The following is a 27,655-nucleotide window of genomic DNA, read 5'->3' as shown; positions in this document are numbered from 1 at the left end:
TGCACACACCCGAGCTGAAAATTCTTCTCTCCATCGCATGTGCACCACACTCATATGTGCGCATCCATCCTCGTCGTTTGAATGGCACCTCGGCCACGTGTCAACCCCTGAGGGTGCACCGGACAACTTCCAGCGCACCCCAACACCGTAGAAGAGCTCGATCCTAAATATAGAGCTACAAGAATCATTCCTTGATGAAAGTGTATATCACCATTTTGCACTTGCTCCCAAAACAATTCTCTTCTTTTTCTTTTGATTTACAGTTTACACAAACTATGTATATATACAGTGGCACTGAATACTGATTTAAACAAAGAGCTGGAGCATGTACAAGCCATTCCCATTCAACATCAATGGGAAGTGGAGCTTGCTTCAGTGCTGTAAATCGAGTACTCACTGATACTGAAGTAGGCTCTTTCATCATCCCACTTCAGAATCTCACTTGCATAATGGAGAGCTTGATCAACGGTATCCGAATCCAACCCATTCACCATCGAAACATACAACTTACGGTCAGTAAGAAAAGAAAACAGCCTCTTGAACTTGACAGCAATATAGTAGGAAGCCTGCTGGGCCAGCGACGAATTATTGTTGAAGCTGCTATTGTTGGAGCGATGGTGGCTGATCAGTGGGTTGAAATCGTTGAACCAGTCACACACGCCAAGAGGGACCTGTTCAATCTTTTGTTCAAACATATCGAACTTGTTGAGTATCAGAAGGAAATCCATCTGATCGAAAGTAGGATTAGTGACGATGCTCTCAAAGAGCCTCCTGCTAGCCAACATCTTATTCACTGCAATCCCATTCCCATCATCACAGAATTGATCATAGTCAGTCAAGGCAACACAAAATATGACAAGTCTAACATCTTCAAACATCTCCAGCCACTTGCAGTTTTCTCTAAGGCTTCTTGCATCCACTCTAATGAGTTGATACCTGGAAGGACAGACAACCAAATATTAACAAAATAAAACTTCAATTGTTTCAACGATCAGACCATATGCATGTCAAACTTTAATCCTTGCTTTTCCCTGTCAACAAGTGTTGTCACAGGAGTAACCAAGCCACAGAACCTGAGGCACAAGGCGAAGCCAAGTGCCGGCTTGCACTTCTGTTGCACTTCACCTGGTTAACTCCGGTTAAATAGGTACTTGCCTCGTTAATATTATCCAAATCGTCTCAAGTTTTACACTTACACAGAAGGTAGATTTATAATTTGATCTCCTCCATATTTTGCTTCTTGTGTAATTTTTGCCTATTTCAGTATCTATTGGGTTTCCTTGTTATAACATACAACTGATGAGACAAAAAGAGGAAAGCAGAGGGCGGAGGAGTTGGTACTTGAGGACCAACTGGATTGAAGCTTACCTCCTCCACCTACAATGACTAGACCATTTACACTTTCTTCCTTCGTCTGCTCTTTTTTGGGTTTTTCTCAGCCTCTGAAATTAATCAGGGCAATGCTTTCGTTCATCAAGAGAGCTTTCTTAGGGGAGACTCAACGTGCTCATTTCATTTGGCCAGACCACTTCAAGGGGAGTCTGACTCTGTCAAAACAGAGGATAGGTTTGACAGCTCAATCCTTCTCCTATTTCTTTATTTATTTTTTTAATTTTTAGATGCTCACTTCTTCCTTTTCCTTTTTTCTTTTTCTTTTGTTCTGAAATTGTGCTGCACTCTTCTTCATTTTGTGGGTGCTTATGTACAGGAGGCTCTGTTCAAACAAAAAGAATGCTATGTTGGCCAAAGCTTCCTTAATACACTATGGTTGTGTTCCTGGGATCATCTCCATAGTACAATTTTTGCCACATGGAAGCACATTTGGTGCTCAATTAACACATCCATGTGTAAAAATTTCAATCTGGATTCATACACAAAGGAGAAATCATGAAAAATGTACTGTTGAGATTTTCTGGGGAATTGCAACCAAATAGGGCACATGGGGAGTGATGCAGTTACACGTAGAGATATTTAGAGTTTCTGGGTTATTTACAATTTCTTTCTTTCTAATAGACTTACTATGGATAACGTGTTAAAGACTGTTTACGATAGGGGGGAGTGTTCCTCATCATGTAGTGAGTTGAGTCTCTTAGAGTTCTTTGGTTTAGTTTCCTTATTGGTTTGACTTGAGTTGTACTCTAAGTAGGAGTTCTACTTAGACTGTATTTGCTGTAAACTAAACATGATAAATAAAGATTGCCTGTCCGTGATAAATATAAGCTGAGTCATCATGGTTCTCAGCAAATCTCTTCTCTCTCTTTCTCTCTTTTCTCCTATCTTTGCAGGTACTGGTTTCAGATCCTGTTTTGTAGACATCTCCACCTAGCACTGCTGCACTGCACAGCTTTAGGGAATTGGAGAGGATTATTTTCTGTTTCGTAGTCTGTTTTAGCGTTTGATTTAGAGTTTGTTCCAGTTTTAGAATCCAGTTAGGACTCTTTATTATCTTCTTTAAATACATGGTTGTAACCAACGAAAGACAGATTCGGAATAGAAAGTTTACTGAGTTTGCTTACCACGAGTGTGGCTGTGAGAGTCTTCTCGTTTCTCTTCTTCTCTGCCATCTTTGTCTTCCCATCTCCCTCTTTTGTTCTGTTATTTTCTCCTTGCTGCTGTTTTCCCTCATCCCAGCAGTATTTCGGTTTTCCCAAACTCGGGATTCAATCAATCCCTCCACTCTTCTGTTCTCCCTCATCTTTTTGGAGTGTTCTCACCTGCCCCAGGCGACATTAACCCCAGAGTTTCACTTACCAGCACTCATACCTTAACCTGCAACTCTTGCTGGCTTCGATTTCAGAGGAGTTGTTCCAGTTCTTTGGATGCTGGATCTACCTGATATTGGGGTGAGGACAAGGGAACTCTTAGGTGATACCTGGCAGAGAGCTACAGGGCCATCTCAAGTCATTCTCAAAATCCCCCAGTTGAACACTACTTCCTCATTGACACTGGTTCGAGTTCTGGAGGTTGAAGACAACCTTTTGGTGATATATTGAACCCCTTTTATTGTTCTTTCCAATATTACCCTCCCTTCTTAGAACTATTACCCTCTATCCTTATTTTATTTTGTCATTCAGAGTTTACCCCTCCGACTTAAACGTTACACTCCTTTTGCTTATGTTCCTTTCCCTTATAGTTGAACTTCCAATAAATTACGATACTGCCATCCTATGGTAAATTTCAATTTATTTACTGTGCCATCCTTTAATAAAATTCAACTTATTTACTCTTTTAAAACTAATTCTTTGATGTAAGCTTTATACTCTTTGTTAGGGCACATAGTGATTCCAACAAGGGTTTCTGAACCCCGGGATCGCCATCAGGGAGCCCTTTACCAGTCGTCTTAAATTTGGTTTGGTGAATCCATAGCAAGTACTATATTCTTCATTTTATTCAGGAACCACTATTTATCTGTACAATCAAGTACAAGTCACTCTAATTCTTAGTTTTATAACTTACAATAATATTTACTTGTTCCTACAATTTTTTTTGTGGGCCTTTTTTAACCCTTGAAAAGTAGCAAAATCAGGTGGATGCTCAGGCCATTTGGGGGCCAATGCACCTTGTTCGCACTTTTTGCATTTGTTAACACTCGGTCCATTTGGTGGCCTATCCAGTACTAAATCTCCATCTAATCAGAAAGGTTTTCTGGTCTAGGTGATCTCACAGGTGCCAGGTCAAACAAATCAGGAGGCAACATGCATAGATGCACAACAACCAAAGTATGAAAAATGGATACTGACCTTAGCAAGGGATCATGCTCATTAGCAGTGTCGGGGTTGCTACCATATGCCGACTGGGGGAATGAGAAGTCCATGCATGCAAGCCCATTTGATGAAGTGATTCCCTCAGAGTATAGGATGTCCATATTCGAAGGTTCATAGTCCGTCCTACAGATCTCAACAACCTGCAGAATACATAAAATTTTAGAATTTTGAGCTCTGACTGTTATAAAAATAGCTTCGCATGCTAAGAATTATGGAGGCATGCAAACAAATAGATGAAAAGCACAGATATGCTAATGGGACTCCAGGTTCAGAATCCTGTTTTAAGATCATTCCTACACCATAGTCACCAAGCTGGTGGTCAAATTGGGTATACATGTCACACCACATCAACCCTCTTTCCAGTGCCTAGTTTGAGCCTATCAACCACGCGAGGACCAACTTCCCAAGACTAGTTTAATTCCAGAAATTACACTATTCACAGGAAAGACAATGCATGATGGACCAGTGCACTAAACCAGAGGTACCTAAAAATACAGGAATTCTTCTTCTGCCATGTAGCAAAAAACCTCAACAATGTAATTGACACATTTCACTAGACTCTAAAACCAACCATGCGTAAAGACAGGGATTGAGCATTCTAGAGGTCCACTAGCACCAGAGACAACTTCCAACCCTTTTTAACAGTAAACGCTAAAACCCGTGTTTCCTTCGAAGCACGCCACTTTCTTGAAAGAGTAGCCAATTTCCATGCTGATTTCTCACCAAGCTCTATTTTCAGTATAACATGGTCCACCCTGCAGGAATGTCAGTACTCATGATGAACAACTCCAGTGTATGTCACGTAATACACGACAACTAATAACATCAAAGTCTATGCTGGGTTAGAAGACTGCAGCTTGGCCCATGATGTGATTCACTTCATTTTCAAATTATAAGTATAATCGAAAGAAACAAGTCCTTATGTTTCCATTGCCTTTCCAGTTTCAGACCCCCATTATTCCACACATCTTCACATCTTTACTTGGATGTTGTCATTCAATTTTTTATATGTTAAACATTGTAGCCCGATCTATGACTTCACGGAGCCAGATTTCATTTTCTGTTTTTTAAATATTTTTCTAGTTTTTCTGCAAAAAAAAAATTGATTTTCTCACAAAATTTTGAAAAAAAAATGAGGTTAATACTTGGTGTTTAGAGGTCATTTTAATATATGTTGGACACCGTTGGCCTATCTACAGCCTCACGGAGTCTTTTTTTTTTCCTGTCCGAAAATTAATGATTTAATTTATGGAATTTTAAATTCCTGTTTAAAAAAATACAGAAAATTCAGAAAAAATAATGAAAATTTCTGTTTCGGTTTGAAAATTCTTTATAATTGATGAAAAATATTGTTTCTGTATTTCAAACTGAAAATGATGATTCATGTCTCATGCCATTATTATTTTTGACAAATTATGGTATCATTATTTCTAAAAAAATTAGAAAATTATTTTTAATTAAGAACAAAATTAAGAGTTAGGATAAAAATAGGAAATTGCTATATGATTGTTTTAGGAGTTTGAAATGATGTAGAATAGCTAATAATGCATGCATTTTTTTATGTAAATTGTAAAAAGTAAGAAGATTGGAGCACAATGGCTAAGGGTGGGGGTGGAGGTGGAGATATACCATGGAAGCATGGAGATCCTATAGGAAATGATAAGAAAAAGTCACGTTGTAGGTATTTTTAGAAGGTGAGGTGCTAAATTTTGGAGGGGCTACTAGACTGAAGTGGCATTTGGCTGATGGATACAAGGATGTGGCCATATGCACCATGGTTCCTTAACAGGTGTAGCAGGCCATGGCTAAACACTTTAAGGGAGGAAGACTAAAAAAGGACAAATGCAAAAGGCAAGAGATGAGTTTGATGAGGCAGTGTCAGAGAAACCCATGGGCTGCCTTTGATGACTCTGACAATGATTACAGGCCTGAGGATTTCGAGACACAGGCAGAGAGAAGACAATTCCAGCAGGCTAGGGCAGAGAACCGAGTCTCACATCAGATGGAGAGCTTTAGGGCTGCAGAGATGGGGAAAGGAGTTGGTGCCTCTGGCTCTAGAGCAATTAGATCAGAGGCAGGGCCCGCAAGAGAGAGGAGGAAGAAGTAGAAGCAAGGGGATTTGTCGTTCAGAAGATCACAGAGTGCGAGGGCACCCCCAACACCAGAACCAGATGATCCCATTGAGATGTTATAGTAGGATCCTCTTTTATAAAGGGTCCAAGATACCAAACAGAGAGAACTATAAAAGCAAGCCTGGAGTAATATAAAAGCGAAACTTGGTGATGCTGTTTCAAAGTTCTTATTCCATCATAAAATCCCAGCTAATGTTGCTCAGGGAACATACTACCAAGCCATGCTTGACACTGCAGGAAGGGCTGGCCCAAGAGTGAAAATACCCACTCCATGGGAATTGATGAATGTCTATTTGTCCCAACAAAAGAAGCTAGATGAGAACATTGACACATTACAGGGATGTTGTGATGTGTGATGGTTGAACTAGACCCACTAGACAGTCCATCATCAACTTCATGGTGGTGTATTGTGATGGTAAGACTGTCTTCCTAAAGTCAGTGGATGCATCCAAGGAGAAAAAGGATGTAATACATATATACAAGTTGTTGAAGGAAGTTGTGGAGTAGGTAGGGCCACAGAAAGTTTTATAAGTGGTGACGGACAACGAAAGTAACTTTAAGAAGGCAAGGGAGAGATTGATGAACAGGCACAGTAGTAGGTCCACTTCTTTTAGACACCATGTGTTGTCCATTGCATTGACCTCGTGCACAAGGACATGAGGAAGAAATCCTTAGTAGCGGGTGTGGTCGAAATGGCAAGATAAGGACCACATTTGTCTATAACCATAGATTTTCTTTACAGTTATTGAGGGAGAAGTACAAAGGGGATTTGGTGAGGCCTAGCATTACTAGATTTGCCACCAACTACATTACATTGCAGAGCTTTCAAGAGAAGATGGTTGGCCTAAGGTCCATGTTTGCTAGTAAGGAGTGGTTTTAGTTGGAGGGAGTCGAGTCCGCCAGGGGCTAAGGCAGCACAAGCGACCATCTCTAGTGACCAGTTCTAGTAGGACTTAAAGAAGGTCCTCTTTTATTGGAGGCAGTGGTAAGGATCCTAAAGGTGGTAGACTAAGAGAAGAAGCCTACATTGCCACACCTCTATGCGGTTATGGAGCTAATGAAGGATCACGTGAGAGCTGTGATACCTCAAGGTGGGAATGCATACCTAAAAATTATTGAGGACCATTGGGAGAAGCATTTGATGGATCCACTAGATAGAGCTGGTGAGTTTTATAAATTATGTTCAAGATACTTAAGTTAATTTACATTCCATTTATATATTCATAAGCACTAACAAGTTATTTATGCAATTATCAGCATACTACCTCAATCCCATGTATTACTACAAGCATCGATTTAGGATAGATGAAATCATTGCTAGAAGCAATGGAAAATGTGGTGACAAAGTTAGAGCCTAATGCAAGTGTACAGGCAAAATGTAACAATGAGGTGAGACTTGGTAGTCATTAATTTATAAGGAATGTAATTACTCAATTTTGCACTAATTCAAGGCATGTTTGAAATGAATATAGATAAAGAACTTCAAGGATGCTCTAGCGAGTTTCAGTTGTGCAGCTGTAATAGCTGCTAGAGAATCTGCAAACCTTGGTAGGTTCAGTGCATTATTTGTCATCTTGTCTCTACTGAATTCATATACCTATAAACAATCCTAATATTCTAAATTTCTAATGCAACCGACTGATGAGTGCTCTATGGGAAAGACAAACCTAACTTGAGAAAGATAGCAATCAAGGTGCTCTTTCAAACTTGTTCTGCCTCCAAATGCGAGCGCAACTGCAGTATATTCTCACTCATCCACAGCAAGAGATGGAACTAATTGAGTTACAAATGACTAGAGCAGTTGGTGTATGTGCATTATAACATGAGACTGAGGATGCAACACAGAGGCATGGAAGGTGATAATAATAAAATCGAGCTTGCCAACATTTTCCAAGTTGACTCAAATGATAAGGATCCTCTAAAACAATGGGTGAGGGATCGAGGTGACCCTATCATGGATCAGATTGGGCGAAGACCCAACCCGAGATAGTCAGTCAAATGCATATTGATGTGGACGAGTATATGTCATCTTGTGAGGCCGTGTTCATTCACAGATCCCAACCTTTCGAATTTCAAGTTGGCGGGGATGGCGAGGAGGAACCCGATTGGTCACATTCCAGTGGTGATGGTGATAGTGATGGGGGGATGCGCGAGAGTAACCACTACCAGGATTGAAATCCGGAGACGGTGTGCTTCACAGGGGAGACTCAATTCACTCATGACACACAGGCTGAGGACCACAGTGCACAAGCCACACGTACAAGCTACTCGAGAGGCCCACGTAGCCAATTAATACCACCACCTGACAAATAGCATGATAGCATCATGTCAATGTCAAGAGCTTGATAGACACTCTCAAAGGCATAAGTATGGAGGAGAGTGGTATGCGTGAGAAGCAGTGGCATGCACCGTCTTATGGATATGGCATAGGGAGCACAAGTTCCAACTATAGTCATTATACTGGGTATGGTTTGTTTAGCCAGTTGAGCTCTTCATTTTCATTACCCTTTGTCTCCGGCTATGAGGGTCAATTACGCACAAGGTCAAATTCTGTGGACAACATCTTCTCGTACACGGCCTCCAAACCATACATGCCAGTGACAGTTCGACAAAAGCCATCCAGTAGCAGTGTCTCTCGGTCGAATTCTGTACGGTTCAGAGATCCATACCCTTGGTTAGAGTGCCTCCAGTTTGTTGATGATTCCATTTATATTGGCTTTTGTGGACGACCTCGAACAATTCTTCCGCCATACTATAACATGGCCAGCTTATGTGATACAATCGGAGGCTAAATTGGTTCGGCAGCACAAACTTGCTAGTGGTTTTGATCCATCCTGACACTAGTTTCACTACTAGGAGTCCAGGATTATAGGATGAGCAATTGAGCATAGTGGTGACTCATTGCTTGTAGTGGACTATTGTTGACTTATATATGTCACTCTTTGTAACAAACAATGTTTGATGTATGATTAATTTAATGGTTTATAATTTGATATCATTTCATTCCAAATGCTTATTTAAGTTGGTTTACATGAGTTATATGTGTTCTAATACTAAAGATTGTGTGGAAGAGGCCATATCAGTGTATATATTCAATGTAGACTACCAACCTAGGGTTCGAAGTCAAACTACCATTTTGGATGTGATTGTTTTTAACTCTAAGGGTTCCCCTATGTTTAGAGGGCCTAAACTAGGTTGTCCTACAAGTTTCATGACCTAATTTGTCCCCTGAAACCCAACATCGAAATTCCCACAAAAAATACATAATTTCGGCCAAAATTTAAGTTTCGGGCCTGACCGAAACCTCGTACCTTGGGTACCAGATAGTTAATGATATCACAAGCATGATGGGTAATGGGAGCAACTACACTAGGGGTATGAAATCAGGCTGAGGCAATGACTGAACAATAAATCAGCCATTGTTGGGATAAAGATTTTCTGAACATAGGTATGCTAGACAAAAATGTAATCATTGAAGAAGAATTCAAAACTGATCCAATTGATCAGACCAATGTGCAGAAATTCTGAGGCAAACTAAAATATGATTTGCGAAACAGAAAGTCGATTGCTTCAATAAAATATAAGAGAAGAGGACTGTTCATCAAGAACAGGTTTTAGGTTTAACCGTCAAGACCTTAAGAAGATAGCCATTCTCTGCCATAAATTTAACACCATTTCATAATAATCAAAATTAGCAGATTATAAAGGTATATAAAGCACAAGGCCAGAAGTGATTGGGCAGTTGCTAGTGAGTCAGAATACATCCACTTAAAGGATTATCTACACTAATTAAAAAGCTAAAACTAATCCGAAGACTCAACTAACTCCTATTTGCCTTTAAATATAAAGATAGACCAAATAAAACCAGAAGTGAAATTAAACCCCTATGCAAACTCAAAATTCCAAATCCTAATCTAATTACGACGTCAATGCTAACTAAATAAGGAATTAACAGAAAAGGATACCCGGGTGCGGGGGGAGCGGGAGACAAAAACCTTTGGACTGCCATAAACATACTCATGGCAGGGAAAAAAAATCCTCTAGCAGTGACATTGCAATGAAATGAGGGTGCCCTGCATAAAGAACGCATTACAGCAATAGGGACATGCATACTAGACAAGAATTTGGATTCTTCTCAAAATAAACATAATAATTTTTAGCTGTATACTGAGGTGTGCATGATCTTGGCTGTTTGGATGGTGATGGTATGCAAAGTTTGGCCCATCAATACTGCTAAAAGGTATTGACTGTTACCGAATCAGAGACTATATTTAACAGTATACAGAGAACAGATCCAAGAAAAGGAGGATCCGAAGGAGAGAATAAAGAAAGAAAAGAATCAAAGAGAAAAACAGATCAATAGGGTGAGATGTTACCCTACTCACAGCCATATATTTATAAATACTGAAAAATACTGTAATCGTTAATAGTACATATGCCCCTGACCGTAACTGTAATTACAAACATGCCCCTGCGATAATACACTATAATGTATTTCTTAAACATTGACATGTTTTGGGGAGAAGGAATCCTAGAGTAATGCAGAAACTCTTCAACAGTAAGTAAACCCCAATGAGAAGCAAACAACCATATTTTCAACGTCATTACCTATGTTGTGCATAATGACAAAGCCAAAAGGTTAAGCCATTAATGTAGTAATCATTAGTGTCTTTCACCAAAAAATATATATATATATATATATATCATTAGAGTGTCCCAGTGCACAAGGCTCTCGCTACTGCAGTGTCTGGGAGGGGCAAAAATGTACACAGCCTTACCCCCTGCTTCGCAGGAGAAGCTGTTTCCAAGATTTGAACCCGCAACCAACAAGTGCAATAACGTAACTGTTAACAAAACAAGTTTGTGGAATAATGCTTGAATGATTAATGAGATCAGTCAAACTCTCTATTTATAATAATAATAAAAGAGATTACAAGGGGAAACACTATTCACAACACTGTTCACGTGAACAGTATCACAGCCCTAATTACATTTCTACCCTTGTTCATAAATACATAAATAAAAAATAAATAAAACACCCAAAAGACCAGAATACCATGGCCCATGGTATTCTGGTGTACATAATTTAACACTCCCCCTCAAGTTGGTGCAAATATATCAATCATGCCCAACTTGACTAGAATGGGATGGAACAATTTCCCAGATAATCCCTTAGTGAAGATATCAGCAACTTGATCAGCAGACTTCACAAAGGGAACACAAATCAACCCTTCTTCCAGCGTTTCCTTAATGAAATGTCTGTCCACTTCAACATGTTTAGTGCGATCATGCTGTACCGGGTTGTGTGCAATGCTGATTGCAGCTTTGTTATCACAGTACAACATCATGGGAAGATGAATAGGAACACCAAAATCTTGTAGCAAGCCTTTCAACCAAAGTAACTCACAAATGCCTTGTGCCATAGCCCAAAACTCGGCTTCAGCACTAGAACGAGCCACCACATTCTGCTTCTTGCTATGCCAAGTGACCAAATTGCCACCTACAAAAGAACAGTACCCAGAGATAGACTTCCGATCTGCAGAACCAGCCCAGTCAGCATCGGTATACGCCTCTACCCGTAGGTTACCATTAGGAGACAGAAGAATGCCTTTTTCAGGAGCTGACTTCAAGTAGTGGAGAATCCGAAGAACAACCTCCATGTGAGAAGAATAGGGATCATGCATGAACCGACTCACAGCAACAGCAATATCTGGACGAGTGTGTGAGAGATAAATCAGCTTTCCCACTAGGCGTTGGTACCGGCCTTTATCAACAGGTTCACCCTCCTTTTCTTTGAGACGAACAGTAGCCTCCATAGGAGTATCTGAAACGTGACATCCTAACAAACCAGTTTCAGCCAACAAGTCTAGGACATACTTCCTTTGGGAGAGAAAGATGCCTTTAGAAGATCTGGCAACCTCAATCCCAAGAAAGTACCGTAGCAGCCCTAGATCTTTAATCTCGAATTCCTGCCCAAGAAACCTCTTCAACCGGCTGATCTCATCCCCATCATTGCCTATAACCGCAATGTCATTCACATACACTATAAGAACAGTGAGCTTCTCACCAGCCCTCTTTATAAAGAGAGTATGATCAACATTACTTTGCTTGTAGCCAACAGATGTCATTGCCTTGTGGAACCGACCAAACCATGCTCGAGATGACTGCTTCAACCCATACAATGCTCGCTTCAATTTGCACACCTTGCCTTCATTATTGTCAGAAGAAAAACCCGGTGGAATATCCATGTATAGCTCCTCACAAAGTTCTCCATTTAGGAAGGCATTCTTCACATCCAACTGTTGGAGATCCCATCCAAGATTAACTGCACACGATAGTAAAACCCGAACTGTATTCAATTTTGCAACCATAGTTGTCATGGCGTCCTGGCGCTGGGAGAGGTGGCATATCGAGCTACGCCATGGTGGATGTAAATATATCGTTCGATATGGCTTCCATGGCGTCGCCATGGACGCCATACCACGATATGTTGGCATATCGGTCAATATTTGTACATATAAAAGTTAGATTTAAAATTTTTTTTTTTTAAACCATTTAATAGCTTAGATGCTTTTTTATTAATGTCTATTGGAGGTGTAACTTAAAAGTATACACCTGCAATACACATTATCAATTTAACAACAATAAACATATTACCCTAATAATTTGGGGAAAATCGAAATCGCAAAAGGCTAAACGCCTAAAGAGTTCGAGACTTCAAGGTTGTCCTCAGAGAGTCGAGACGGAGGAAGTGAGGAAGAGTTCGTGAGAGTTGAGACGAGATTCCGGCAAGCTTCCTGCAACTCTCGGCAGCAGTTCTTCACTCCTTCGAAGTAACGAACATCTCCAGCAAGTCAGCAACCTCCAGGACTCCATTCCTAAGTTTTTATTATTCGTAATTTGTATTTTTGTTTAAATTGGTTCTTCTTCCTCCTCCCATCCTCCGCAACTCGATTTTTGAGTTCAGTTCTTCTCCTCCCAGCAGTCCTCTTCTTCTTCTAATCTTAACTTCTTCTTCTTGATTCTTCTCCTCCCACCATAGTAGTAGTATCGTTTTTTTTTTTTTTTTTCCCTTCTTGTCTTGCACAGCCCACACACACGCGATTCTGATGTTACACACAGAGACAAGGAGAGAGTTGAGAGACAAGGGGGGGTAGTAGGCCTCTCGGTTTTTTTATTTTTATTTTTCTCTTTTCTTCTTCGCAAGTTGCAACTACTTGTACAATGGGAGATAGTCGAGAGAGAGGGGGGCCTCTTGGTTTTTTTTTTTCTCTTTGTTTTCTCTTCTTCGCAACCTCTTTGTTCGTCTCGTGAACAGGGGACTCGGGAGATAGTCGAGACTCGAGAGACAGAGAGGAGAGCCTCGGATTTTTTTTTTTTTTTTTTTTTTTTTTCTTCCAATCGCTGAACAGGGAGATAGTCGAGAGACAGAGAGGGGGGAGGGATTTATTCCAGATTCTGACCCACAGACTGCTTTTTTTTTTTTTTCTTCTTGCCTTGCGATTGCGAGCTTGCTTACAGCAGAGACCTCTCGCTTTTTTTTTTTCATTTTTTCTTCTTGTTGCCTTGCACTTGCAGCCTTGCAGGCTTGCACACAACCTCTCGGTTTTAAGCTTTTCCGCTTCTTGCCTTGTAGTTGCAGGCTTCCACATAGATAGAGAATGAGAGGTGTTTTATTTTTTTCTTCTTCTTGCCCTGCACACAGCCACACACAACAGCAGCACATATTCAACTCCATTAGTCCATAATTCAGTTTTATTTTTTTCCCCCTTCAACTTAATGTTATAGCAGAAAAACCAGTACTTTGATAGTTTGATTTTGTGTTTTAGTTTAGCCTAAAAACCAGTTTAATTGTTATTTTTGTTTTGTGACTTTTGTAGTCTCTTTCATAGTTGAACTAATGGATGGTTCTACACAAATTAGTAGTGGGGGTGAAAATATTGTAAGTACTGGAGCTACTCCAGGATATGATTCAAGCAAAGACCCAGTGGCATAGTATATTAGTAGTAGTGTAGTACACTTTCATGTTGATTTTTGAAGTTATAGGACATATCTTATAGCATACTCAATGACATTAAAAATAGAGAAAATAAAAAATTAAACATGGTCGACATGCTCGCCATGGCAACGCCATGGCGGGCGACATGTCGATATATCGACGTGACACCCTTCCACCGACTTGGATCGCCGTGACGCCGTGACAACTATGTTTGCAACAGGGGCAAAAGTCTCCTGATAATCAATCCCATATGTTTAGGTGAAGCCCTTTGCAACCAAACGTGCCTTATACCGATCCACAGACCCATCAATCTTTTGTTTGACCACAAACACCCACTTACATCCCACTAGTTTTTTTCCTGGAGGGAGGGTTACAAGATCCCAAGTGTTGTTTTTTACTAAAGCTCTCATTTCTTCCAACATAGCTGCCTTCCACTTTCCATCTGTATATGCTTCCTGTCAATTTTTAGGAATAGGAACAGAAGAAAAAGAGGACACAAATGCACGAAAAGATGGAGAAAGAGAACTATAAGAAACAAAACGAGAAATGGGATGCAGGGTGCAAGTCCTAGTACCTTTTCGATGAGCAATAGGTAGATTGGAAGGAGAGGTCTCACCACAAGGAGGAGGAGGATCTGACTCCAGGGTTGGCAATTGGATAGGTATTGGTGCCACAGTGGATTGATGCTGCCCTCTGTTGGAGTCTCTTGTAGGTGATGATATTAGAGTTGTCAATTTTCTTCTGAAATTCACTGATGGTTCTCTGGACTGGAGTCAACTTCCCCTGACAATGATCATTACTACCATTATTTCCTACATACTCCCCCTGTAAAGGAGTCCCTACAGATGAAGGGACAGTAGCCAAAGGAGGCTGGGCAGCAGCCAAAGAAGGCTGGGCAGCAGCCAAAGGAGGCTGAACAGCAGCGGTAGGAGGCTGGACAGCAGCGGTAGGAGGCTGGGCAGCAACCAAAGGAGAAATTTCAAGGGGAGGAAACACAAGCACATCTTCACTGGAACCAGAATTCTCCCCCTGAAGATGTGTAGACTAATAATAGGCAAGACTTTCATGAAGGACCACATCCATACTGACCAAAGTACGACGAGAAGGAGGGTGGTAACACTTATAACCTTTCTAGGTTGGAGAATAACCCAAAAAAATACACCTTAACCCACGAGGATCAAATTTGCCATGAGGTTTAGTGTCTCTGGCATAACACACACAACCGAAAACTTTGGGAGGAACCACAAAGGTGGAATTCCCATGTAAAATATCAGCCGGACTGCAAGAGTCAAGAACACGAGAACGCAACCGATTAATAAGATAGGTTGCAGTAAGAATAGCATCCCCCCAATATTGGAAGGGAACATGGAGCGAAAACATCAACGCCCTGGCCACTTCCAACAAGTGTCGGTTCTTCCTTTCAGCCACACCATTTTGGGCTGGGGTATCAACACAACTTGTCTGATGAACAATCCCATTATCAGCAAGGTATTTCTTAAATTGAGTCTTTGTATACTCAGTCCCATTATCACTTCTCAAGACTTTGAGAGTAGCATTGAACTGAGTTTTGACCATGTTATGGAAATGCTGAAAACAAGAAAAAACTTGACTTTTGGTGTGTAAAAGATAAACCCATGTGTGTCTAGAATGACAATCAATAAAAGAGACAAACCAACGGTGACCAAAAACCGAAGTCTTACGACTAGGGCCCCAAACATCAGAATGTATTAAGTGAAAAAGTGAAGAACTCCTTTTATTAGAAATAGAATAAGTTGAACGTGTCTGTTTGGTAAAAACACAAGCCTCACAAAAGAAATCGGTCTTATCATAATGTTTGACCAAAGTAGGAAATAAAGATGTTAAGATGCTTAAGGGGGGGTGACCTAATCTAGAGTATCACTGATAAATTTCAGAAGATACTAAGGAATTCTGATGTAGTGGTAGTAATGGAGGTGGAGTGAGACGTCCATCATCAAACAGGTATAGGCCACCATGCACTTTACCCAATCCAATCGTCTTCCCAAAGTCCAGATCCTGAAAAACACAATGAGAAGGAAAAAATGTTACTTTGCAGTTAAGATCACGAGTTATACTACTAATAGAAAGAAGGTTAGTAGTAACATTTGGAATATGTAAAACATTGGACAAAGGAAGGGAAGGAGTGCAGTTAATGATTCCTTTTCCAGAAATGGAGGAAAGGGAACCATCAGCCACCTTGACTTTGTCTTTCCCAGAGGTAGGAGAATAACGATGGAAGAGGCTAGAGGACCCGGTCATGTGATCTGTAGCTCCAGAATCAATGATCCAAGGATGGGAAGCTATAGAGGCACAATGACCACCAAACGAAATACCTGACCGAGCAAAGTGTGAACCTGAAGGAGTAGACGAAGTGGCAGTACCTAGTGTAGTAGAGGCAGCAGCAGTAGAAGACTTTAGCACACGTAGGAATGCTTGTAAATCCTCCTGAGATAGGCCAGTGTCAGTAGTAGGGGCTGCAGTGACAGACTCAGAGTGATTGGCCTTGGTTTTTGGTTTTCGTTTCGCAGCCCGTTTAGCCTCAAAGTCAGCAAGCTTCCCATGAAGTTTCCAACATTTGTCCTTGGTGTGATAAGGCTTATGACAATGCTCACAAGTAATAGTGCCGATAGTAGTACCACCCACAGAGAGAGTGCCAACTGGTGTAGAAGGAGCCGGTACAGTAGTCTGAAGAGCTGATCTGTCAGGGACAGCAGGGTGCAACATAGCAGCTCGGTGATTTTCTTCAGAGGAGACTAAGGCATAACACTGCTCAAGTTTGGGAAAAGGGGAATGGCCCAACACTTGAACACGAATTGGGTCATACTCAACATTCAACCCAGCCAAGAAGTCATAGACCCTGATTTTATCCACATGTTTCTTATAGGCAGCCAAATTAGTAGCATTATCAAGTTAGTAATCAGAGAAGTGGTCCAACTGTTGCCAAAGGTTGCGCAGAGTAGCATAATATTTAGAGACTGTTAAGTCCCCCTGAGTAGTATGAAGAACCTTCTTCCTGAGTTCATAGACCTGTGCATCATTACCAAGTTGTCCATACGTTTCCTTACAGGCTGACCAAACCTGAGAAGCTGTATCAAAAAGGAGGAACCCATGTACAATGTCCAAAGTCATAGAACCAATCAAATAAGACATGAGAACACCATTGTTGGCAAGCCAGCGAGTCAGGGCAGCACCTGGGGCAACAGGCATGGGAACAGTGCCATCAATGTGGCCAGTGAGACCACGGCTAGCAATAGCAAAAGAGGCTGACCGAGACCACAATAGGTAGTTGCTGCCATCAAGTTTGATGGGATTGGGCTGAAAAGTATGATAATCTGATTTTTCATGTCCAGGTTGATTAGAAGTTGCAGTGGAATCAGCAAAGTCACCCATAGTTGCAACAAGGCTGTGGAAAATGAAAAACCAGCAATTACACCAAACCAAGAGCTGAAATCAAGGTCGAGTGGGCCAATATGAAGGGCAAAACAGCTCCCAAAAAATCAGCAGCAGCAGAGAGATCCCTTCCACAGAGATCCACAATGTCAGGGTTTTGGAAGAGAACCCGAAATTGGAGATCGATGTGGTGATGAGGATCCAAAAAAAATTGACGAAGAAGCTTGATCGAATCTGTCCAGGAACCTGTAGAGGATGTCCTTGATGAAGAGAAGAAGCTCCAATAAAAAAAAGCAGCAAATAGCCCAATTCCCAAAAATCGATAATGATCAGGGTTTTAGAAAACCCTAAAAAAGAGGAATCGACTGGGAGAAGGGGTCTTCAACAACCAAAAAAGGCTTGAGGGCAGCTGGTCCAGATCGCAGATGAGTATCCAATATGCAGAAAACCAGCATTGATCAGTAGTAGTGGCTAGGGCTTCAAAATTCTGAAAACTCCAAAAATCGCAGACAGGAACCAGCAGCAATCAAACCAAATAAATTATCTCATAAAGGGGAAAAACAGAGGTGGGAATAGGGCAGCAACTAGATCATACGATCACCTCTGTAGTGCTGCCCTTAGGAAGGGAGGAGAAGCAAAGGGGAAAAAAGGAGAGAAAAGAAATCGAGAGAAGGGGAGGAAAGAAAAAACGATAGGAAGGGGGTGGGTTTTGAAAACTTAGATCAAAGAAATTTTGGCTCTAATGCCATGTTAACAAAACAAGTTTGTGGAATAATGCTTGAATGATCAATGAGATAAGTCAAACTCTCTATTTATAATAATAAGAATAGAGATTACAAGGGGAAACACTGTTCACGACACTGTTCACGACACTGTTCATGTGAACAATATCACAACCCTAATTACATTTCTACCCTTCTCATAAATACATAAATAAAACACCCAAAAGACCAGAATACCCCCATGGTATTCTGGTGTACATAATTTAACAGTAACTTAACCATTGTGCCAAGGCTTGCCCACTATTCATGAGCAATCCTTAATTTGGGAAATTCAATTGCGCTTTCCAGTATGAAAACCTGGAATTTTCTACCCTAAATTAGAACTCAAACTATCTCTTCATTTATTTCTTTAATAAATAATCAGAAAGAAACTAGTTAGCACCCTAAATATCTGCCTTTTTTTGGTTCTGAATGAAGAGAGTGGAGGACGACGGAGGAAGAGAGGATTCTCACTAAAGTAGAAACTTTTATTTGTTGATGGTTAGAACTCCAAACCTTTCTCCATTGTTCCAGTTTATTTTATACAGGTTTTTTTTTCCTTTTAATAAGATCATTCAAAGAAACTTGAAACAGCTAAGAATAATTTCGTCTCATCAAGGCTTTTCTCTTTTTCTTCTTTCTTCACCCTTCTTTGGAGGGGCTTCTTTGTCTCATCTTTTGATCAATATGGAAGTTTGTTAAAGGTTAATGTTAGTATATAATAGAAAAATATCCTTACAAGGCCTTCAGATGTACAACATCTTTGCTACAGCCCTACCAGTTGATTATGAGAGATCTGAACAACAGATTCAAGAAGATGAGCTATTAACCAGTTGGCAAAATCTACAGTGTCTTCGAGCTCCTTTTGATTTGATTCTTGAAGCAGAAGAATTAATCGAGATAAATCTTGAAAAACAAAGAAATTTTGAAGCAAAAAAAGGCATCTGACAGCTTGACACAAGCTCAGTCATCAAACAAAGATAATGGAGAAGACAGAAACATTGAAAACATGCAAGAACCATGACTCGATAGTCAAACCACCCATGTGGATGGACCCCACTTTGAAGCTGAACGATTAAAATTCATTCTTATCTTGACATGTGAAGCCCATGTGAAGATGGATCCCACAGAAAATATAGACGTCAATATATTAGAAAGATATCTTTACAAAGCGTTCAGATGCAATTATGTGGAGAGAAGGGGAAAAGGTCCCATAAACCCTCATTCAGTCCAACACAGAAGGAAATTACCAAGGAAGTTTCTGTTTCTCTTATTAGATTCTATAGTGCTACCTTTTATCTGTTGTTCCCATGTTACAAAGCAATTTTATCATGTTTAGTTTCCCAACCAATGCAATTTAAACCGTAAAAGGGACGCATTTATACCACTCATAAGTTTATAACATACAAAGAACATTTCTTAAATGCAGATCCATGAGAAACTAAAATATCTGGTGCATTTAGGAACATCTGTTAAGAGCTCTGTCCCCCTACTTATAGTAAATTAACAGCCATAGGCACATCTCTGACATCAAGCATCAACTCCCGAAAATTCAAAATCGATGACATAAAAAACATGAATAACTATCAGATTACCTAACTCTTCCAAGTACTAAACAATTAAAGTCGGTCAAGGAAAACCATAGAGCATGATCTTACCCGCTCCAGAAAATAACTAGCAACAGTAGGTAGCATTTGTAGTTCACTTCTCCGGTCGTATGTGGCCTGAATGGCTGCATCCTTCCACAACTCCTCCACTAATGGTGCATATTCTCGAGTAGCAGCTGGGAAGATGGCTTCCAGATTACCTGTTACCATAACTTTGAGAAGCCAATCCGAGAATGCCTTCAACCTTGGGCCAATGGAATAGACTATTTTATCATCACTTTCATTGCCATTCCCTGTTTTAACCAGATTTTTTTATCAGACACATCATTCCATTCACCAGTAAGGCATGACTAATTCAGGTTCACTCTGGATGTGCATCTACAGAATGTTTGCAGAAAATGAAGATTAATGCAATGAACGGAATATCTGGATAAATGAGCAAGAGAGAACTCCATAAACAGAACCCAATGTCCTCTGAATGGGTGTCTCCCAGATTTGTTTATTGATATGATCGGACAGCTTACACAGCTGTTGTAGCAGATGCGGAAGTAGGGTTGCAAATTAGTCCAGCCTGGGCCATGCCAAGGTCAGACAATGCCAGTCTGATCTACATTTTTGTCAAGATTAAATAAAAACGATTATAGATACAGCTTAGAGACCCGTTTTGGTTGGTCCTCACTTAACCAAAAAATCAGGCCTCTCATTGGTCGTACTTAAAAACCAAAGGAGAACAAAAATGTACATCAAATAGGTGATCTCCAATATATCTTTATTGACATTGGACAACTCACAGAGTCCTTTCCTTCTACCATATGCTAAAGCACAGTCACACAACAGGCCTGCCTGGACCATGCCAAGAACCAAATGTCAGCCAGGCCAAGGGCTGACCTATGTCATACAGGTTCAGCCATTGCCCAAGCCACTAGGTGCAAAACCACCCCATAAACGAACAGGTGCTAACTGCTCCATCTCTCAGGTTTTACAATTTTAGCAGGTTATGTGTGAAACAATATAATAAATACAGGTGTATGCAAAACAACTAAGAACATCATCATCTGTTTAACTAATTTTGCCATAAGTTAAAATGACATGCTATAAGATAAATGTATGATAGCCAGATCAACCATCCACGTGGCTCAAATTTGGGAAACCATCAAGGTTTCCTTTTCCTGAGACACAAATCCACAGAGTCCATTATAAATAAATGAAAGCTACGAATAAATCACAGAATCCCATGCAGAAGACTAATTTTATCTTTTTACACATTACGTTAAAGGCTGAATAAGTTCTGGATGACAATTATCATGCATAAGTTCAAGTTCTTAACCAGAATGTCAATAAAATGCACAAAATAAGATATCATCAGCAATTTAAGTGAAGAAAAATTATAAAAAAAAGCAAAAGGGAAGAAACGCAAGCATCAATGTATACCTAGGGTACCAGATTGATCACAAGAATGTTTTTTTGCGATTTCAGTCAAACTTTCTTCTTCAAATTGTTCACGCCCCTCAAGCAGTATAGCAAGGTATCTGTATACATTGCTCTGGATCATCATCCTGATATTCTCACGCTCATCCTCTGAGAAAGGGGCAGAGTTGTACAAAATCTTGGCCTGAAATAAGCATATCATCAACTCAAATCACCAATTCCTCCAAATTTTAGTTTATTTTAAAAAATCTGCAGCCTTTGGAACACTCTGTTACTATCTTTTTACATGATCTTTTATTCACCCCACTGACCTGTGCATACTAGTCTCAAAAAAAAATCTACCCTAAATTTTAAAAGCTCATGTAGATTCTTTTGAAATACAAATACTTTAGAAGAAGGGATGGTAAAATGTCGAAACAGATGACAACTAGGTTTTCTAAACCAAAAACACTACTAAGGAGTATTGACAACTCAAAATAACAGAAATTTAGTGCAGAAAGTTCATATTTGTTGACAAGCCCTGCCAGAACACTGCTTTTATTAGACCTGAAAATTTAGAACTCCTACTTTAATAGGACAGGGACTATTGTTCTTGTTAGACTTCTAAAAGGCACACAAAATAATCCTAGTTGTAACAGGAAGATAGCTGAAATAAAAGTATAAACTCAGTAAGTTGTTCCTGCAACTGGCCGAACTCCCAATTCTGCTAGGAATTGTTGCCAACACAACAAACTAACCTGAAATAATTAGAAACCGACTCCAATAGCTAACACAAACCAAAACAACACAGTCAAACTTGGTTTGAGCCATGTTGAGAGGAAAGACCAAAAAGGAAAAGAGAGAGACAGAAAGGTCTACCAATCAGCCCATGTTTGATCGATTGGAAGGCAACAGAGTAGTGAGTAACAGATAATGAAACAATATAATACAAAAAACGCCTGCAAATTTTGATAAATAAAATAACGCTTTAACATATTAGTATTACATAAACAGCATGGAATGAACAATTGCTTCCTTTGTTTCCAACATCAAATAATCCATAAATAAATAGCAAACAACTTAGCAAGTGACGGATAAAGTTGGTTTACCTAAATAGGCTTTACCTGTTTGAATATGGTACTTGATCCAGATCCCTTATATCCAGCTAAAAGAAGCTTCTGAAGTGCTCTCTGGCCAAAGTAGTCTGGGATAACTCCGTTCACCAGATTATTAACACCACCTTGACAAGTATTTGAAGCCTTACAAGGAACTGGCAGCGAAAGCAAAGCACAAACTAGCTTTGTTCCAGACTGAAAAGTAATAAATCCCCCAAAGGATAAGTTTAAATTTAAATCAATAAACAAATGAATGTTTACAAACAAAATTGAATCAGACTAAAAAAAGAGGTGAAAATAGCACATCAAAATGCAAACTGCACCTTGTCCCATATATTCCCTTTCATCTTTTTTTGACCTTCTTCTTGGTACGTTCCATCCGCATTCACCCAAAAGTGTGGTTTTCCTGCACATTGCACTCCTGCCAACTGCAATTTTCGACAGAATGGTGTTGATATTAAACTGTTTACTCAATGACAATTCAAATCTCAACAGAACTTAAGCTTATGCAACACAAAACCTGAAGCATCCGAAGTTCTACTTTAGTAATCTCCCGACAATTTATAAGAATTCCAGTGTTTCCATTGCTAGCATTTTGCATGATAGGACCCCCAACCTTTAGATCGGCTGTAATAATCCTGCTTGGCTTCTGTCCTTCCTGTTAAGTTTATCCACAACATCAAGTTCAAAAATTATTCAACATAACAAAAAAAACTGAAACACAAATCCGATGGATGCAATGTTCACCTTTCCCCATTGACCAGATACTTTGTCATACCAATAATGTCCTGGTTTTAGCTTCTTTGGTGGGTTTTGGCAGCTCTGCAATAAGACCAGCTCCTCTTGACAAAGCTGCTTCCCATTCACATAAATAAGCTCCGGCTGCAGCTGATTCGCTTCACATAATTTCTCAGCATTCATTATCTGTTGAATTTCCAACTGGCTAAGAAGCCGCTTCAGCATTCGAGAACATTTACCCAAGCTCCCTCTCTTTGACTCGTCAATAGGAATTCCAATGCAGGAAACACATTTCCTTCCTTCTGGCATCGACCCCATCGCCCTCAACACGCAGTTGCTGCAATACTTTGCATTGCACACAATGCAGACCTCCTTCTCTGTGAACCGATTTCCTTTATAGCAGCGATAACACGACCCTTTCCGCCCCTTTGTTTCAGGCCTAATTTTTCCTTCCTCAACTTCTATCTTGTCAGAGCTCACTTCCTCATGAACTGTGCCGCTGGATTCAGCATCAAGGAATGTTACTACTGATGTTCTTTTGGCATCGTGAGGTGGCATATCGTTGGCATCATCACCCTGGCAAGAAGAAATCTCAGAAGACAGAAAATGCAAACTCGAAACTGACTCAATCGAGCCCCAATCCAGCGGATTTATATCATCTACTAAATCTTCCACAAAATCTAAACTCTCCTTGCAATCATTCAAAGATCCCAATACACCTGAGCTTCCAGACAAGTCATTTGAGTGATCAAGGCTGTTAGAAAAGTCCAACGTGCCTGAACTACCTAATCCTCCAGATAACTCACACGAACGTTCACGGCTATTCGAGAAATCTGGCGCACCCAAGCTATCATCAATTACATCCGACAAGTCACAACATCCATTGTGGCCATTTGAGAACCCTACAGTGTCGGAGTTACTGAATTCATCAGAAAATCGACAATCATAACCGTCTCTACTTCGCGGCTCAAATGCAATGACCGAATTTGGCGAGAAATCGGCATCAGAACCACGAGTAAGCTCTTTGGACAACTTCTTGTTCAGAGGATCTCTTGAGAGGAGTGGTTGGACAACCGGCAAGGACACTTTATCAGGCACTGCACTAGGGGCAACCACCGCAGCAGTCGGAATCCGTCTTATGTCGATAGGAACAGCTCGAGGAAGATCATATGAGACAAGAGGACCTTTATACTCCATAGCGAACGAATACTCGACTTCATCCTCCTTCACAGGAACCAAAGCCCCCACAGGCAACATACTGCTAAGAACCCCCTTCATTTCCTGTCTGGTTTTGGTTTTACAGAAAAAAACCCTTTAACCAGTTAACCCCAGCATGGAAGGAAGCTCCTAGCTTTTTCCAATTCTGTGATCAAATTTAAAGAAAAGAACTGTTCTCCTCTATAATCTACAGAGAAGAAGACTTTGATCTAAACCTAACCCACATAAAAACAAGAAGAAATGACTTCAATTGAGAGATATCCATGAAAATGAAACAAGGAGAGTAGTAAATTGTAAGTAAAATAGAAAAAAACTCACCTCATTACCAGTGATCAAATTTAAAGAAAAGAACTGTTCTCCTCTATAATCTATTACAGAGCAGAAGACTTTGATCTAAACCTAACCCACATAAAAACAAGAAGAAATGACTTCAATTGAGAGATATCCATGAAAATGAAACAAGGAGAGTAGTAAATTGTAAGCAAAATAGAAAAAAACTCACCTCGTTACCAGTGAAGACGAAGAACAATCAGGAGAAGATTTTTCTTATTCTCACACCGCATAAGTTGAAGAAACTTCTACATTTTGTTGGAGATGAGAAGAGTAGGGATTCGAGAGGTCTTTGAGCACTTGAGAATTGAAAGTGAGAGGAGAGGAAAATGGGTTTAGAAAATGAGAGACTTTGAGAGGAGAGTGGAATCTTTCACTCTCTTTTTTTTTTTCCCATTTTTTTCTTTTTTCTTTCTTTTGATTAATTTTATGGATGGGAATCCGATAGGCCGAGAGTCCCAATAGGGTTAGATAGGTGAGATGTCAGAACAAGTTAGCTTTTGTCTTTCTCTTTCTTTGCGCCTTGTCGGAACACGGGAACAAGCTCGGAGTTTGGAAAATGGAGATGGTGAGTGTTCCTCCTGGGAGGGAGTGTCGCTGTCAATCTCAGCTCTTACTTCTCTACAGTTCTTAACTTCTACGCCGCCTCTGGTTTTCTATGAATCTAACTGGTTTATAGTGTGAACTCTGGAATGGAACGGCCAAGTTTCCTTTCTTTCTTCCAATTTTTCAAGATTTTGACCCAAAAAAGAACACAAAATTTCAAAGTTTCAACTCAGCAGTTGCGTGAACGTGTCTACCCAGGGAAAGGGACCTATCACACTGGTAGGGTATTGATGATGGCCATGGGCGTCAATCGGTTCGGTTCGGTTTCGACTTGATTGAAGAAATAAAATGTAGAAATCAAAATGAATCGAAACAAATCAAGAATATGAATATATTTTCAAAACCAAAATTGAATCAATTTGATTCAATTTTTATTCATTTTATATTCAATTTTTTCAAAATATTGAATAGTTAAGAAGTGTCGTATTGATAAGGTTTGTATAATAAAAATGAGGATATTAAGATGGATGAGTGAAAAAACAAGAAATGATAAAATATAAAATGAAAATATAAGAGCAGACTTGGGAGTTATGTTGATCAATGACACGTTCTGAGAGAGACGTTTAAAATGGTATGGTCATGTTATACAAAGGTCTACGGACGCCCCAATAAGAAAGAGTGATATGAATCCAATTGAAGGAACTAAAAGAGCTATGGACAGATTTAAAATGACCATAAGAAAAGTGGTGAATAAAAACATGCATAGTCTAGGTTTTGCTCCAAATACATAATCTCAACCAGAGCCAATTTGAGGGTAAGGATCCATGTAACAAACCCTATTTAGCTGAGATTCTTTTGATGTACTGGGTTGTACCTCTTTCTTTTTTTAATTTTTGTTTTATTTATGGATCCATGTAGCCAACCCCCATTAAATGTTTAGGTCAATTTTTTTACATTTTCATCAATAAAAAAATATTATTTGTCAGGATCATAGTCCTCCAAACGTTTCCCAAATACTAAAATAGAAAAGAATTTATCATCCACAATTGATTAAAAATAATTAAAAGAATATAATTTGATATGGTTCCTTATTCAATTTGAAAATAAGTAATTTGGTTTGATTTAACGGTTTTAAACATGAAACTGATCCCGAACTTAGACAAGTTTATAGCTTTGGAAATCAAAACCAAACCGGTTTACTTTGATTCGATTTTAAACAGTCGGTTTTCGATTTCAATTCTAATTTGATACCCTTAGACAATGGGCACGGCTTCTAATCAGTTCGGTCCGAAACCGATACCTAATCCAGGAATATGATCTGGCCAATACTGCGGATCTGGTATTAATGCCTCATTCCCTGGGCCGTCAATCCCATAACCATATTGTATATTAAATGGGTCCAAATTTTAGATCCGTTTTGATTTAATAATAGGAGGATTCGATTTTGGTTTTTTAATGGTTTTGAGCACCCAAACATTTAAATAAATCCAAAATAATTAACTATACAAATATGGTGTTTGTTGTCGTTGTTGTACCAAATGGGTGAAATAACAAGTTGCAACATTCTTATAAAAAAATAAAAATCAAATTGTAACATTCTTTTAATTGTCTCTTGTCTTATTCTAAAAGTATCAAGTGCACTTTTAAGTATCAGGTGGTTGTCGTTGAAATCTCGAAGAATGATGTATCACTAGAAAACTTTCACACTGCCTGACATCAAAGGGAAAGTGAGCACAATAGAAAGATGGAGAGGAACTCTGGGGGACTCTACGATGCTTAAGTCAAAATTCGGGCAACAACATAGTTTTGGAACAATGAGAGAGTAATCGTGAATGGAACACTATGAGATATTGTCAAATTACCATACTCAAAGATCCACTTTTGTATCTATAGGAGTAGTGGGGTGTGCATGAATCCAACTTCGTAGCATGGCAATGGAGAGAATAGGCTTTTCAGCCTACTGGCAGTAGGTGAATAGGCTTTTCTGCAAATGGCGGTTAGCCCCAACCTTACCGTGAGAGAAGGAATGCATCCAGACTATTTAAGTGTAGGGGGTGTCCCCGACCCTTTCTACGTGTCAGGGGCACACTTTCACATCTCTGATGAGCTATTTAGTTGACTTTTCCTGATCTGTATCATAAGAGCCCCTAGCCCCACCACATGTCCTTCATTAGGGTATCAAATCAAAATCGTGAAACCATTTAATAAATGGTTAGGTTATGTTTCAAAATTGAGACCGTTTAATTAAATGGTTTAAATTGAACCAGATCGTTTAACCGAAATAGACCATTTACCACTCTTAGATGCACATAAATGTGCCAAAATCAAACATAACTCATTTACCGAAATCGAACCAAACCGTTTAAAACCAAAACTGTGAAATCGTTTAATAAATGGTTTGATTATGGTTTCAAAATTGAAACTGTTTAATTAAACGGTTTAATCGAAAATAGATCGTTTAACACCCTTAGTCGTGCAGTCATAGGCATGTCATGTTTAGGTATATCACTGGTATTATAAAAAATAAAAAATAAGAATCGGGGTAGTATCGATCAATCTGTATCAACCACGGTAGAAGATATCAATACATGATCGATAGTGTTAGGGATGCGACAAGGTCAGACTGGGCC

At 39.7% G+C, this 27,655-nt stretch overlaps 1 protein-coding gene across 2 annotated transcripts; it reads right to left on the bottom strand.

Annotated features, from left to right (window-relative positions):
* Positions 1–209: 209 nt before the first annotated feature.
* On the bottom strand, positions 210–24,256 carry LOC122661567 (extra-large guanine nucleotide-binding protein 1-like). Of its 2 annotated transcripts, none has more exons than XM_043857005.1 (8): positions 22,941–24,256; positions 22,714–22,851; positions 22,517–22,621; positions 22,203–22,388; positions 21,103–21,283; positions 19,723–19,964; positions 3,741–3,904; positions 210–936 (listed from the first exon to the last, which is right to left on the bottom strand). In XM_043857005.1, the coding sequence occupies exons 1-8, from the start codon at positions 24,207–24,209 to the stop codon at positions 351–353; spliced, it is 2,871 nt and encodes a 956-aa protein (XP_043712940.1). In that variant the 5' UTR covers positions 24,210–24,256; the 3' UTR covers positions 210–350. The 2 variants fall into 2 exon arrangements, with proteins under 2 accessions (XP_043712940.1, XP_043712941.1); XM_043857006.1 differs by having other exon boundaries at positions 21,112–21,283.
* Between the last annotated feature and the right edge of the window lie 3,399 nt (positions 24,257–27,655).

This window comes from Telopea speciosissima, chromosome 5, assembly GCF_018873765.1.
Source record: "Telopea speciosissima isolate NSW1024214 ecotype Mountain lineage chromosome 5, Tspe_v1, whole genome shotgun sequence".
Lineage (NCBI taxonomy): Eukaryota > Viridiplantae > Streptophyta > Magnoliopsida > Proteales > Proteaceae > Telopea > Telopea speciosissima.
The sequence above is the reverse complement of the archived record's forward strand: the minus strand, read 5'-3'. Positions and strand labels throughout refer to the sequence as shown.

Bases quoted from the DNA above. Each gene is read 5' to 3' on its own strand.
- LOC122661567 (XM_043857005.1), bottom strand. From the start codon at position 24,209: ATGAAGGGGGTTCTTAGCAGTATGTTGCCTGTGGGGGCTTTGGTTCCT. The intron at 22,622-22,713 runs GTTTTGTGTTGC...CGAAAATTGCAG, and splicing joins TAGAACTTCGGATGCTTCAG to TTGGCAGGAGTGCAATGTGC. The intron at 937-3,740 runs GTCAGTATCCAT...CTGTCCTTCCAG, and splicing joins GAGCATGATCCCTTGCTAAG to GTATCAACTCATTAGAGTGG.